Source organism: Parus major, chromosome 3 (genome assembly GCF_001522545.3).
Source record: "Parus major isolate Abel chromosome 3, Parus_major1.1, whole genome shotgun sequence".
NCBI lineage: Eukaryota > Metazoa > Chordata > Aves > Passeriformes > Paridae > Parus > Parus major.
The window spans coordinates 44,240,234-44,256,634 of NC_031770.1; the positions used below are offsets into that span (position 1 = coordinate 44,240,234).

The 16,401-nt window shown below is 36.1% G+C and overlaps 1 protein-coding gene across 1 annotated transcript in view; it reads right to left on the reverse strand.

Moving 5' to 3' along the window:
• The window catches only part of LYST (lysosomal trafficking regulator), a 77,590-nt gene that overhangs the window by 18,127 nt on the left and 43,062 nt on the right, over positions 1-16,401 (reverse strand). The window contains exons 22-37 of the mRNA XM_015622011.1: positions 16,078-16,209; positions 13,352-13,991; positions 12,733-12,910; positions 11,667-11,836; positions 9,946-10,176; positions 8,884-9,050; positions 8,249-8,401; positions 6,859-7,050; positions 6,191-6,369; positions 5,006-5,212; positions 3,553-3,729; positions 3,002-3,078; positions 1,904-2,092; positions 1,018-1,163; positions 833-929; positions 118-179 (exon numbers count right to left, since the gene is read on the reverse strand). Coding sequence (XP_015477497.1) covers positions 118-179; positions 833-929; positions 1,018-1,163; positions 1,904-2,092; positions 3,002-3,078; positions 3,553-3,729; positions 5,006-5,212; positions 6,191-6,369; positions 6,859-7,050; positions 8,249-8,401; positions 8,884-9,050; positions 9,946-10,176; positions 11,667-11,836; positions 12,733-12,910; positions 13,352-13,991; positions 16,078-16,209 — 2,997 coding nt within the window. The remainder of the gene's footprint in view (positions 1-117; positions 180-832; positions 930-1,017; positions 1,164-1,903; positions 2,093-3,001; positions 3,079-3,552; positions 3,730-5,005; positions 5,213-6,190; positions 6,370-6,858; positions 7,051-8,248; positions 8,402-8,883; positions 9,051-9,945; positions 10,177-11,666; positions 11,837-12,732; positions 12,911-13,351; positions 13,992-16,077; positions 16,210-16,401) is intronic.

Below are 16,401 nucleotides of genomic sequence, written 5' to 3' on the forward strand. Positions count from 1 at the left end.
ATGTAATCCACAGAGTCAGGCAACAACTCAATTACTTCTAAAAAATTAGCCAGGTTTATATATACAGCAGACTCTAACACCAAAAATATATTTATAAAGACTGAAAATTCTACTTACCTAGCAATAGTTCACCAGCAGTCTCTCTAGAAGGTGCTACACTTATACATCTTCGATTAACTCTGAAATATTTCAAAGTGGAAATGCTTATGGATTAGGGAAATGCCTGTCCTTTCTTTAAGGATTTATGTACCTTTCAGGAGACCTAAAACCAACTTAAACCAAACAGCCTCCAAAGTTACAACTGAAGAAAACTGTCCAACAACATGACTAATGGTTTATATCCCAAAGAGGCAAAGAAAATAGAACCTCAACTTTTTAGATGTGCTTATGAGTGTATTTGCACTTATTTCTTTCCATGTTCTCTACAGTTATTTTAGGCTGTATTAGTGCCTGTAACAGGTGGCAAATTTACACAACTGCAGAGTTGAGTAATGCAGTGATAAAAGCAGAGGACTGAAAGACAATTTGCTTTTGAACTCTGATGGAAAGACCTACCAGATCTTAGATATCTAGGACAGGCAGTGCTACTAAGTGAAAATAAGAGATCTCACCAGGTTATCCCACAAGTCCTATCCACAGCACACCAGATGGTATTTGGTAGCTCCAGTCTTACTTTTGAGTAAAGCAAAATGCCTACTATTTTTGACACTAGTTTCATTTCCCACTTGATTTTTTAAAAAATGTTTTTAAGACAAAAAAATTGTTTTTAGACAACTGTTTAATTTGGTTAGAAAAAGACAGGAAAGGGAAGCAAGTGTTATCCAACATTTACCTTATATGTTCACTTGCAGCTTTGTCCTTTACAGTAGAGGAGTGAGAAGAATGTGTTTTGTCTTCAAATAAATAAGACAATGGAGTTTTTATCACACCTATAAAGACATCACAAATAGTAAGGTAGTAACAGCCATTGCAATTCAGACATTATGCTACATTCAGCATTGAAGATGTTTTAATTACCTTCCTGTTTTTGCCTGTCTGGGAGAAGATATTTGTTTGGAATAGTTAGGTAGCACCTCTGCAAGCGGCGCCTCTCTCTGTTCGGGCCCTCTGTTGGATCCAGTTGCCAAGAAGTTGGGTAATAGACTGGGTCATACCAGAGTGCTCTGATAAAAAAATATATGTTAGGAGTATGGCAGCTGAGGCAGTATACATGCTTATTAATTCAGCTCTTCTTTAACTAGTAGAAAGACAGAAGTTGCACTGAAGTACACTGGGGAATTTTTTCTGAAAAAATATTAAAAGACTGAATTCTGTAGTTTATTTTCATGAGCTATTCCATCAAATGACTTTTCACAAGCTGCTACTCTAAGACTGTTCTTGAAGTTACTCAGTCTAATGAAAACAGCACTACAATGCATCCAACACTATTTTGAAAACTCTGCTGCTGCAAACATGACATAATACTAGTTCTGCAGTGGTGAAAATACCATAGATTGATTTCTTATCAACATTAACATCCTCTGTTCTACACTATTTAGTGAACAGATTATATAGATGCTAATGTGAGTAACATTACCCCAAAAATACTTTTTTTACTCCATCTATGTTGTGCAAAATGTGAAAACTTTAGGACACCCTTCATTGTATTAGGCACAACAAAATGTTTATGATGAAAAAAAAAAAAGTCTAAATGGGATGGAAATACTACTTGGCAACTGACCCTAAAAGATAGGGTAAAAAAAAATAAAAATCTAATCAAGTCTTTTACAAGTGCAACTATCAGACAGTTAGCAAGAGGAATTCTTATTTTAATATCTCCATTTCATATTCCTCTAATTAGAACAAGAAGCACATGTCAGGCATCAAGTCTCTCTCACTTCTTCACTGAGATGAGAAAACTCACCGATCATGGGTAAGCTGCTGAACAAGTTCCTGCCAATGTCTGCTGGCACTTAGCTCTGCCTTATACATCCCCCTGATATGCTGGATTACTTTCTTCCTCTCCATTCCTTGTGACAGCGACACAGCTTGTGTGATGTCTCCAGCTATTTTAGAAATGTCTTTAGATTTTGTATCTAGACGCTGAAAGAGACTGAGGAGAGGAGCTGTGTTTTAAAATGCCAAATAAACACACTGAAAAGGGAAAGACACCAAAACGCCTCAAAATACAATCAGTTTGGCAGTAGATATGTAGAGTTCCAGTTACAGCAGAAGCGGAGCAACTTAGCCTACATAATGAGATTCATGAGTACCTTCTGCTTCTTAGTCATCAAAAAACCTATTACTTTTGGCCAAAGACAAGCCAAGCCAGTCAGAAGATCAATGGCTATGCATCAACGTGCTTGACTAATTCATGTATACTCGTTACAATAAAAATCTGGAGTATGGACACTAATTTACTACTGATTAAATCTCCTAAGTCATTCAACATAAGAAAGTCTTAACATTTGTCTGCCATGGACTTGACTAATCTGCCCTTTACAGCTACTGCACTTGCCTACTTAAAAGCACATTGTGTGTGCATCTCAAATCTGATTTTCATGGCAAGCCTGAAATTTAAATTAATGGAAAACTCAAACTACCACAATGTACTGAAATTTACAATTACGCCACGGAGCAGTAGTCTACATAGCTCACATTGTATATTGAATACAGTATTTCAGTTGTTGGAAATCAGGGTTAGTTGCAGGAACATTTAATTGCACAGACCACAGCAACAGGAGAGGTGATTGGACAGATGCAGTAGTCATAAAATTAAGGGTGAAATGCCAAATGTCCAAAAAGCAATTCACTATTGAGGTTCACACAATGCCATTTATTATGCAACCTACCAAAATGCATATGCCTATAATATAACAGTATACTTAAAATCCTGAAAACTAGTGATGGTGTTAATTTGTAAAAAACCCCATCCATAATAACCACACAGGCAACTTTGCAATGGGAAGTGCTGAACAGGGAACATTTCTTTAAGTTCTTGCAGCCCCTCTAAGGCACTTACTTCTGCCGATTATTAGCCATCGTCTTCTCCCAAGCAGCTTTGTTTACACCTTCTTCCATCTCATATTTCTTCTGATCCTGAATGGAAGTTTTACACATTACTTTCTTTTCCAGACAGATGAAAATAAGGAAGGGGAGGCTAAAGGATATACCAGTTTTAAAAAGGAAGAGGGACAAAATTGTTAAACTGAGATCTTCACAGCATTTTAAATCAGCAAGGCTTCATTTCAGTTACTGCCATTTTTATTATATTTATATGTAATTATTCTCTTTGCAAGAAATTGAAAATTATTTTCTTGAAAATAAGAGATACTAGTAGTTTATTATGAACTCACATCTTCCTCTGGATTAAATATGTTTAAGTGAGAAGCTTGTGAGCTTGCTGTGAAGAGCTGAGCGTATCTGACAGAAATATTGAGAACCCAAAGAGAATTCCCTAAAGCATAAGCCACGCACCAAAGAACACCACAATCTGCAGTTAAACCCTGACCCCATGTAAGACAATTGTCTCAAATACACCCAGTTTTTAAAGCAAAGTTTTTATTCACAAACCTCTTTCAAAGCTTTTATTAAATCTGGTTTTGGTCGTGGGCTCAGGGGAATGCATTTATAGCCACAACTCCTCAGTGTATTCATTAGGTCTCCTGCTGCTCTTTGTTGTTCTTTGGTCATTCCATCACTGTGATTGTGCATTAACTCATACAAATAGAGCACTAATTTAGGCCCATGCTAGAAGATGAAAAGAAGGAAAGAGGAGAATACAAATGCATGGTCACGCTCATTTCCACAACACTGAGCAATATTTCCCTCTCCACTTTTATACCCTTTTCTAGTCAGACTGTGCAGATTTCTTCTAATTGTTCTCTGATTTAAAGAAAAAGACAGCTTTAATGGTTAAACGTAAACTTTTATAAAATTAGAAAAACATGCTGAATTTTATCCTCACATGATAAACTTTGCCCCAGCATCTTGTGACTTGTCAAACAGCTTGCAAGAAAATGGAGTGCCCCAGTACTCATCTCCTGAAGCCTTATTTATACTTCAGGAAATATGTGCCAGAGACTTCTAATTTTGCCTGCCAAGAATACTACACCTCATTTGATTAATGAAATTAGAGCTGACAGATAATGAAGTTAAGCAGACATAAGCCATAAATACACTCAACATGACACTCCCACACAGAAGTCACTGCTAGTATATCAGGTCTTTTCTACCTGATAAAACTCATTTATTTTAATAACGTATACGTGATCAGAAATATATACTATCTATTTCTATATTTTATATATATGTATATAAACACTAATCCAATAAATACTTTCTCTCCCTCAAACTGTGGCACGTCTTTTATTTCTTCTTGCAATTCCTGAAGATCTCAAACGGCAACATTTCTATCTAATTTCTCCCTGTGACTCTAAGACATGATTGCTCTTAAGCTTGCACTAACATAGTACAATTAGAAGCTTTCTTCTGACAAACTCAGAAAATCAGGGAGAACATATTCAACTTTTTAGCTTAAGAACATGGAATACACAATCCCACTTTAAGAACTAATAAAGGTTAAGTAAGAAAAGAGTGTACTGCTTTGGCTTATGATTGACTGCTTCTTAAAATCTAGTTGCAATCAATTCTTACAAGCTTCAGGAAATCTACAGTTAAAAGCTCCATAACAAGGATAATTCCTTCCTTAATTTGCTTTTTAGAGTACTTTAATTCCCAGCTTCCTCAGTAAAATCCTTCATGCTAAGACTAGTATCACCTTTTGTCTCTGCACTGACAGAGGATATGTTTGATGCAGAATAGCATCAACATACCCAGACTTAATGCTGTCTGTCCTCAGGATAGTATAGCAATTGCAGAGGTACACGCAGGTGTTTTGTTTGACAATTGTCATACTAAAATAGCACTGAACAACTAGCCACATACAGTTCTAAATAATTGCAAAATGTAGACAAAAAATTGAAAACAGGTTTTAAAAACTTATCTCAAAAACTCTTGAGCTTACTTGCAAAGTTGGGCTTAGACAGTCACGCAGAATCTCTTGCTGGTTTACTTCTTGTACCATTTCCAAAGCCTGCTTCCTCTCCTGCAGGGGCCTTACAGGAGACAAGCTATGCACAAGAAGCCTCCCAAGCTGCGTACGGAATGTGTCCTTACATAACACAAGGATTCTGTTCCACTGCTGTTTTGGAGCGCTCATTCTGCTGGTGCCCTAAGTAATGGAGACAACTTTTTAATATTGCAGGGTTAGGACTTCCTTCTATCAAGTTTTTCACATTACAAAATAAACATGGTTAATATGATCAAAATGCAAGATGAAGTTTTATCTACCAAAGTAATTGTTTTGGTTTAGTACAGCGATTATTATTATGGGTTAAAAGGCATTCTACTAAAACAATCCAGAAAGTGAAAATTGTGATGTAGAGGATTTAAAAACCAGAGCAATTTCTTTATTGCTCATTTTAATCAACAACCCTTTTACATTAATCACCAGTTTCTGAAGGATTACCTCAAAAGACAAGAAACCAGGCATTGAAAGGAGGTGTGTTCATCAGAAAAAACTTGCCATCTTTGGAAAGTACTAGAGGTATGGCACAATGGAAAGATAAAACACCTATCAAATATAGTTTTTCTGAGCTAGAAAGGAGGTAGAACTACTTTTACCAGGATGACCTAAGGAAGAGTAGTAACACACTTTGTATTATCCAAGCAAAAACTGATCACCTTGGGAAGGCTGACAAGCTAACTAACACCTGTATGTTAGAAGACTTGCAGCGCTTTAGCAAGAATTGAAAAAAAAGAAAGCTCTCCTTTCCAACTCTAAAATATACTATAAAAAAATTGCTCAAAAAATCTCTACCACCTGTGGATGCACAGAAGATCTGGTTTTATAGGCTTCAGCAAACCTCAGTGTTGAAGTTTAAGAAATCAAACAAATATTCACAGTACAACAAAGCCTATTTAAATTCTGTGCTCTTGTTCAAGCACAATTTTGCTAAATGCAAAGGTAAAAATCAGAACAGATCCATTTTTTATTTTGTAACTGCAAAGTAACTGGGAAGCTGAACAGGGTTTTTACTGCCACAGTTGAACAGACTGAGGTAGTAAGAAAAGCATTTATGGATAGAATACACTGTGCCTGAAAGCTCCTGATAAATATGCTTTAATATAGACAGCATCTATTACTTACAGTGGATACTTTGATTCCGTCCACCAACATTTTGGCCATTTCTTTAAGAAAAGGATTTATTCTGCTAGTCAGGTCTTGCTGGCTTTCCTCTTCGGAAACTTCCAGCTGGGATGCTGAAAGTCTGCTTTGACTTGTATTTTCTGTTATACCCAGTACATCAAGGCAGTCTTCAGTAGAGGCTTAAAATTTAAGAGGTACATATTGATCAGTACCATCTCAAGCAAGACAATCCTATGAATCTTTAGTTGGCATTATATCAAATACTGCCTTTACTGATATATTTACCATACTTACACTGTCCCTTGCTTTTGCAGAATTTGAACTAGCTCTCAAAGTCATCAAGGCTTGCTAATCAATGTAGCCATTTCATAGAAAAATAGCATTTTAAGGGAACAGATGCCCCCTTTGGAAGTTAAATCTTCATGTAATAATTCAGGCAGTTAACACATGTGTTAATATAAAAATAAAATAACTTGTTCAGTTCATTCAGATAAAAACATTACCCAGATTGCCAGTTACATAACAGACAAACCACAGAGAACAATGCTTTATGGCTAAATCCATTAAACTTGTGTCAGTAGAACAACTTTCCTCTCTAACACTTCTGCATTCCAAAAGCAATAATTAATTTCTCATGAAAAAGGAAATAAACCAAAAAGAAATCCTACCTAAATAAATGAGCCTGTTAACAGCCAAAACTGTCAGCCTCTGTAACCTTTGTGCAAATTCAGACTCAGTGGCTTGGATAGGATTTTCTTGGCTCATTCTCCGCTGCATCATCATGTTGAATTCCTCACTTGCTAGTGAGCGCATTTTCACCAGCAGAGCATCAGACTGAGCAAGGGAAAACTTCCTGGAAGCTTCAAGGAGAGAAGTATGAATAGAATTCCACTAAAATGCACAAGAACTCAATCTACTCAGCAATTACTTTCATCCAAAGAGTTCACATCATTTAAAGAAACGAACATTTGAAATATACCAGTATCAAAGGGAACATATGTGTCATTGGGTGTTTGTCTTATTTTTAAAGCTTTTTGAAAATAAATATATAAATTTCAAATAATAAGTGATCTGAAATGACTTAGTCTCAAGATTAGATTTATTGTATGACTTCCATATCCTTGTGCTAAACATCCAAACCCACTTACTTTTATTCTTCTTCTTATTGCATAAATAGGATAAAGGACTGAAAATCAGTAATACAACAGAATATTTCAGAGTAGGTTCATCAGCACAAATCATGTGCCAGACATATCAGCAGACACATTTTGTACCATATCTATTGCCACTAACAGAAGCACAGTATCTAACTTAAAAGAATATTCCTCAGAATTTTCTTGAAATGAACTGGAAGGTCTTGATAGTGCTTCCTTCTTTTGGAAATAACTGTTACTATTTACCTTTAGTGCCTCAACAGGTTCACTAATATAAAAACGTTTTCACTGTACTGAACACACACACATATATATATATATAAACATTTCACTAGGTTGCTAGGTTGATGGAGAGGGGTCTCAAAAGCTGACCATCTCAAGAGAAACATTCCCATAGTAAACAGGGAATAATAAGTGCTTTCCAGGTTTTTAAACTATCTTCTGTGAAGCGTTTAATGCAGCTTTATTTGTAAGAGACATACAAAATTAACTTACATCCAGACAAATCCAAAACCTTGACAGAAGGACTGACTAGCTATCAAATATAGGGAAACTATTACTGCTAAAGCTAGAAGTCAACACAGGTTTTAAAAACACAACCACAGTGGCACTTCCAAGTATAAATTTGGAGTGGCAGGTTTAGACAATTTCAGGACTGTCTCTGAAGAGAAGTTGTGCAACACAGCAATCCCTACATCATACCTGTGTTAGTTACAAGCACTAACTTGATTTTGGCATTACCTTACTGTGAGGTTGGCTATTACAAGCATTATGAATTAGTTTAAAACCATCTTTACTAAGCAACTTGTGAATTTAAGAGAATCCCCAGAGAAGGTAATATCATGCCATCATCAAGTAATATATCCAGGAGAAAGTACAAGAACTCTACACTTCTGCTACTCACCCGCGATGCCTTTGCGCTTTTGAAACATTGTGCGGTGTGGTGCTGAGGGTGCTGGGGCTGAACTGGCCTGCTCCTGAGCATCTTGGCTTGCTGTGGTTTTTATTAATTCAATGGCTGCTTGAAGAACTCTTAACTGCAGAACAACTGCCATATCTAGAGAGAGAGGCATACAAAGTCTACATGACATCCTTTACACATCTTCAGGATTTTTTTACCAGATGTTTGTAGCAAGTCAAAACACAAAATGTGTCAAGAACTATAAAACTCTAGCTTCCCCAGGAGTCACACAGAGTCACCTCACTATTCCACAGACACTACAGAAATGAGTTCTCATAGAAAAGCCATTGAATTTGATTACTCTAAAACAAGCTAAATTAAACTGTACAGAATGTTTTCATTTAAATATTCTTAAAGAACTTTTACAGTCACTGTTCTTTCAGATTAGCAGCACACAATTCTTGACCACAAGGCAGACTCCTAAGGGAAAACACTAATTTGAGAACCACTTAAGAAGAGAAAGATTCACCACCAGAAAACTCCCCCTTCTCCCTCAGCAGGAATATTAAATAAAGAAACAGTGGGGAAGGAATTTACTTCTCCAGTCCCATGACCCCAAAAATTAGCAGACAACTTACTTTGCATCCTTGCATTTTTACTATTTTGGAGATGACCCAGCAGCACAATGAGGTCTTCAATAACACGAAAATATTGAGAACCTGAGGAGCTGCAGGCATGAATTGCAACTGCTACCAGCAGCTGTTGTATATCGCATGCAAGTAACTTGTAGTCATTCAAGGGAATGCTGCAAACAAAGTTGTAGTTACCAGAAACATGACAATTCTAGTAGATCATAACTCTTCACAAGACCCATTATTATTCCCCTTGTGACTTCTGCCAACTCTACCTAATATTATGTTGTACTTCATATAAAAATGTCACTGCTGAAGAGCAGAAAATTATAATTCAAGACATTGCTTTAGTGTTAATTTGGCAGATTGGATGCCTGCAAATTTTTGAGGCATTCTAATGTTCAGTGCAGCACAGTTTTATTGGAAAAGCAATGATGTATTACTATCAGATTTTTTAAGCTAAAGAACAACTCTGAAATCCCATATTTCTCAAGAAAATACCAGGATAATCTCATTTTATAATCATGCTGAACAAAAACTATATTGAGGTAAAAAGGAAACCTTTCCATTTCTTCAGGATACCAACTAATTAAATAAAATAACAAAACCCTGTCTTTTCCTTTGTTCCCTATATAACCTTTGTTACAGAATCTTTATAGCTAATAAAATCATTGAAGTTACTCAGAATCTCAAATATTAAATCATAGCCAGTACACAAGAGACTTTTCTTCAGTTTCGATATTGGCCATAGATAGAATGCTACCATTTCCTGTGCCTTTATCTTACTGTTCAGCTTTATTAAGAAAAGCATTAAAGTGCAGACAGTGTGACAAACTCTCATTTTAAAATGTCATTTCACTTGACTGTTTAAGGTATGGAAAGAACATTTTATATTCCATTATTTGACCTGACTGAACATTAACTTACAGGTATAAAGCTGAAAATATCAAACCCACTATTTTCTACATGGTCTCTGATAATTTTAAAAAGTTGAATACAATACAGTAATTTCTTACTAGCCTTAAGGCTGTGCCTAGAATATTTGATAGCAACAGAAACAATACTCACTTCGTTTCCAGTCCATTCAGAGCAGCCAGCGTATTACACAACACATAGAGCAAACCATTATCAAGCAGTAGGTCTGCAACTTTTGAGCAGGAACTTATGATTTGCAGGAGGAGACAAAAGCAGTTGTGGAGCAGAACATTATCATAGAGAGAATTCTCTATTAGACCCAGAATAGGAATGACACACCATTTTCGAAAAAGTCCAACATTCTTGACATCTTCCAGATCAAATCTGTTAACAGAAATATGAGTAAATGGCATCCTAAAGAACAATCTGCTAACAAAAACAGTACATGCAACTGGAGTACCCGTTATATATCATATGCTTATATTTTGGCAAAGATGTCCATGGTAGTATCCATTTTATTTTAGTAACATTTCATTTTAGTAACAATACCTGTCTACTAAAAAATCCAATAAGAGAAAAATAACTTTTCACAGAGCCACAAAGAAATGAAGTGCCTAACAAGTAAATCTGACACTTCAGCTAACTACCAACTGTCTACAATACTGACTTCATGAAAATAGAGGGGGGCTTTTAATCAGTGCAGAAAACTTTTGCATCACCTTTCCAATAGTCACTATTATCAAGATATTAACTTATTATATTATTATATTATATTTTAATTATATTATTATCTTATCAAGATATTAACTTATCAAGAGAACAGATACAGCCTGTCACCACTATAACAATACACTGACTGGCAGCAGGTTTGACACTCTATATCCACTACTGCTAGATTTCAATTAAGCTTGGCATCTGTCTTGTAGTGATTGCAGAATTCAGTGCAGTGCTTCAGACCCTGTTTTATTTGTGCACTAAGAAACTGCATTACTATTATAAGGTTATGAGCCCATCATATGACTATTATACACAATACTAAAAACTTGAGGCATTAGAATTATCTTCCCAGCCCCATAATAAATCCTGAAGGAGTTTACAGAAGGAGTAACAGAAGTAGTTTGCTTTGGGGCAAATTAAGCAGCCATAACTAAATATTGCAGTTAAACAAGAATAGTTTTTGAATGGTGAAGATCAGGTCAAGAGGCAGAATTTGGCTAAAAATTACAAATTGGCTACTGCAGAGGTAGCAATTGAGAAGGAACTTTTGGCAAGATTTTTCCAATGATTATATTTAAACATGTGACTATACAAGCATTATGTAGTCAGACTAATGCTAAAAAATATAATTTACTTATATAGCTGTCTGCTTAAAGGTAATCTTTTCTGTCAATATGAGGTGACTCTTCGGTTCATAAAAATGGTGTATGTCTGGGATTTTCCCTGAAAGGGACAGCCATTTAAATTCGGACCCAAGACAAGGAAGCAGCTGTGGCATCAAGATTTTTCCTTAGTTACCTACCAAAATCCAAGAAGAGAAGTCTAGTCACTGCTACTTAAAATTTTAAGGATACAAATCTGTTTCAGAGACAACAGAGAGAGTTAAACTGATTATACGACGTTTGAGTTCAAGGCCTCAGACTTTGAGTGCCTCAGAGAGTTTACAAGATCCCAGCTGACAGCCATCAGGTGAAGTTGCTTACAAATAGTTTAAGAGCCAAACAATGGCTCTAAGGATTTTAATACATTTCCATGTTAAATAAGCAAAACATACCAGAACAGTTTTGAAGGAACCCTTTATATGGTTGTTGACCAGCAAAGTGCACTGCTTGTAACTTACATATTGTTACAGGACATAAAAGCACAGCATTACTTACTCTTCATCCAAGCCAACAGAGCGGCCAAAAAGCATTTCCAAAAAGCATTCTACAACTTCCTGAGTCCCCTGATGAAGATACAGCTGGTTGGCTAGCAAAGAAAAGCCACGATTCTTTAAGAATTTCTCCTTCTGCTCCCTCCTTGCTCTGTTGAAATATGCATCCAACAACTAAAAATAAATGCATAATTATGGTGTAAGAGTTAAACATTTAATATAATTGCCCTGAAAGTTAAATTGTTGTCTGTGATTGAAATATTTTTTTTTTAAATTCAAACATTGATGCAATTTTTTAAATTGCAAACATCAATTATACTATTGCAGCTGAAATCTACACTGTCCTTATTACAATCAACATCTGATAATATATTTTTGATCTTACATTTTTCATCAAGTTTGGAGCAGATGAAATCACACACAACAGTTAGCAAATGCATACATAAATACTCAAACCTTTTATACTTGTTCAGTCTTACACTTCTTACATTTTGATATGCATGCAAATGCAAGCATGACATTTGTTCTCAATAAAGCCATACAATCTTATTCTTTTTTAAATTAAAATAGAAATCTACTCTAAGTTTTTTATCTACATAATGCCATCATACAGAAACACTGTCCTTAATGCTACAAAAATCTCTGAAAACATTTTGAAGCCTCAAGTCCATCTTCAGTTCACAAATGTGTAGATGACTCCTCAGCATAAGTCAAAGTCAAAGTAAGGTGCAAGCACTTTTTTTACACACTGCATCATGTCTTGCATTACTGACTTTCTGCACTGTTTCTTCCATTTACAATGGCAATGCTGTCATAAGCTCTTAAGGCCTTTGGCTTACATTAGGGACTATATTTATCTATTCAAGAGTTTGTGTTAATGTTGCTTTGTGATTTGTTCTGTTTTGTTTTTTTTTAAAATCCATAGAGTGAAAAATTGTCTCAAAACTCAGAAATAAATGTAGAAAACTTAAGAAAGCAAAACAAAAATATTAAAATTTTAATCACATTTCCAGAATGTTAATTATGCTGGTTCACAACTTTTTAGGAGAAAACATTAGATATAGGCCTACTTTTATGACTCCTTGTTGTATGAGAGGAGATGGGTGGTTCACCAGAACTATAAGATAATCAGGTTGGATAAGTTTGTCCATCACATCTTCTAGCATGATATCTGGTAGGATTAGGAGAACTCCACGCAAGAGATCATATAATCCACAACAGATAAGCACAAGGTAGTCTTCTGCACATCTGAAAACAGGAATATGTTTTACCACAGCAGCAAAGATTGAAAAATGTGAAATTGCAGTTCTTGAGGGACAGGAAGAAGGTTCAGGTTAGAAACTTGGAAAACATCATTTCTCCAATACTCTTGACTACCAAGCTACATTAACACTTATTTTTATGATGGCAGATAGTAAAAAGGATAATCTGATCAGAGTAACGTTTTTTGTGAGCAGTTCCCACTTCTACTGCACATAGCAAAAATCCCTATTTTTAAAATTTGTTATGTAAATACAGCAAAAATTGAAACAACAGAACATTCTATACACTAAAAGCTTAATAAATTTCTATCTGACAGCCATTGAAAACATTCCCTTAGTTTTCAGAATTGGAATTTTGTGGAATAGTAATCAAGAGCAAGAACTGTGAAATTAAAGCTCATGGTAATTTATTATTTTATGTGTTTACCTGTCATCAGGGCTTTCAGATGGTTTTGGGGTATTCTCATTAGCTGAAGAAAAAGCAAGACTGTCCCAGTCTTCAGGAAGAACGTTCTTGTCAGCAAAGCTTGGCCAGCGAGCAATGGCTGATGATGCTCCAAGAACAGAGAATGCCAAGCCCAGCCCTGCAAAATTACCCTGTCCCTTCTGAAATGAAGGCAGTCCTTTCAGATTGTCTGGACGACGGAGCGTTGCCTCAGCTGCACCACCACCACCAGCTTCATTACATTTCAGGTCTGCATCGGCTTCTTTACTCTCTAATGCATTTTCAGATAACTCTACTTCTTTTGCAATATCCTCAAATGTTTCGGCAGATGTTAGCTCTGAGTCACAAACTGTTTTTGCAGACTCACAGCTGCTAAGGAAGAGTTCTTCCTGTACTCTCTTTATAGTTTCAGAGCTGTCTACAAAACCAATTCGACCCTGAAGATCCACGTAGTCACGCTCACCAAGGATCTGCAGGTCATCAACACTGCTTCCCATTCTTTCAGTCAGTCTTTTCCGATGAACTTGGGGTGAGGAAGTAGGTGATGCTGGTAAGCTTTTAGAAAGCCTTCTGGGTTCCTGAGAGCTTATCTTCTGCTGTACACTAGCTTCGGAAGTGCTACCTAGGGAAATAAGGATATCTTCAGCATTCATTCCACACTAAAACCCAGCTTTTCTCTTAATGTTGAATGCTTCATCTATTTAAAATTGTATGACCCAAGTTAATTTTATGTGTAAAAATGATTCAGTGCCTAACGTAGCCCAGATCTGGTTAATCAAAGTAGAGACAGTAAACTATTATGCCGCCACATATTTAGCAAGTCACAAATGTGAAAGAAACAAAACGCAAAGTAATTTTTGCCAGTATTCTGGAGTTTCTAGATTTAAGTTTGGATCCTTTCACCTAACTCTCAGCATGAATTTCTATAGAATCAAGGAGGGTGGAGGGCACATCTGGAGGTGTCTACACCAGAATCCTTGCTCAAAGCAGGGTCAAATAAAGCAGCTTGCTCTATCTGGAGCTTTGTGTAAGAGGTCCAATCTGCAGCGGACATCAAATTGCTACTCAGCAACTCTTTTGCACTGAGTTTTTACACATACTTCAAATTTAGTACAAATAATTAGGTGTTTTAATTAACAGTGATTGCTTTTAATTGCAAATTTTGACCTGAAACAGTCCAACTTTCAGAGCACACTACAAGTGAACAAAATATAGCTTTAAGAGAGAAAGATGTCTGTATACAAGACAGTTAGAAGCAGTTCCCTGTTAGTCTAGGAAAAGAAGAAATTTTTTCATTCACAAATATTTTGAAAACTACGCATCAGTTAGTACTAATGCAATGATGATGCATTAGGAATATATTTTTTATGAGAAATATATGAGTATCATACACGTGCCAACACAGCCAGACCAAGCTGGCTCTCACACAACAGGAGAGATCTACAGCTGAAACAGTCTTACAGTCAAGCTTTCACACACATGAGCAGGCAGTACAACAAACTGCAAACCCACATGCAGGCAGCAGGCTACTTAACACACAAACAAGTTCAGACATTTCATAGAATCATACAGTGTTAAAGGGTTGGAATGGACCTTTAAAATCTTCTAGTCCCAGCACCTCCTGCCATGAGCAGGACACCTGACACTAGACCAGGTAGCTCAGAGCTTCATCCAGCCTGGTCTAGGGCACTGCCAGGGCTCACATCCACAGCCTCCCTAAGCAACTTGTTCTGGTGTCTTGCCACCCTCACAGTAAAAAAATTCTTCCTACTATCTAACCTAAACTTCCCCTCTTAATTTGTACCTATTACTCCTTGTCCTATCACTATTATAGTTCCTGATTAAATATAAGATTATATAAATTATACATGTATTTACATAAATTTGGAAATTCAAATTAAGAATCACAAACACTCAAACATCCACTTTCACAAAAAGAATTTGAGTAGTCCTCATTCTTCTGGTACACATGAATAATCTCTATTCAAGAACAGTAATTTGGTAATACTGATATAAAAAAAATACTAAAAGCACTCATTTAGAATAATGAGATATCATACATTTTCCATATGGATAAAGGACTGATTCCATACACAATTTGGTACTGTGATATGTTCTTCATACCACTTCTTTAGTAAAAAGACTAAAAAAACTTGAATAAACATTGTTTCAACTGAAGCAGTACTTGAAAACTCAAGTTCCTTTTCCTAAACAAAGTAACAACAAGATACCAGTTGTTAAAGGTATTACATTGTGATACCCAGAATATAGCCAGTCACACATGATCTGACATACGGGGACTATTGTTAGGGATTATGCACAAATAAAGGAAAGTATCAACTTAATGCTTTCTGCCCAGATAAGATAGCTGCTTATGGCTCACTGCTTCAACTGCTGCCTGGTCAGGGCACTCTCATACATCTCTGGCAGGTCTGTTTAACAAATGAAATGATTCTGCTTATCTGGTCCACTTCACTGCCTGAGCCATCAATGTGGCAATTTGCTTCAACTTAAGAATGAAGAGCAGTTTAGGTAGCATGTTCTGTTCCATCCTTCTTACTCTGCTGTTCAGGCATCAAGCTCCAAGGGTTGGGGAACTTAATAAGAAATATATTAAGAAATAAGTGGGAAAGTAACACTTTAAGGCAGTCCAGTCATTTGCCAAAAGATTGTGTCTTAACATCCTTGTTTTTCCAGCATTGTTTTACCTTCCAGTGGTAAAGCTGTAAATCCAGTTGGAGATGTAATCACAAATGCAGAATTGTCTAGTGACTTCCCACCACTGCTGGAATTTCTAAGGTACCTAAGTGATTCAACTTTCTCCTGGAAAATTTTGCCATCTAGAAAGAAAAGGGTGAAAGTTATATAAAATCTTTTTGTCTGTATGGCTGGTAAATTAGACTCAGAGTAGTCAGGTGGTTATATTTTGAGCTGACCCCTAGAGGCTAATGAGAAGTGCTCAAGTCCAAACAACTGAGAAAAAGCACTTTTAGTGATATGACTTCAAAATTTACTTTAGAAAAATAAAAATA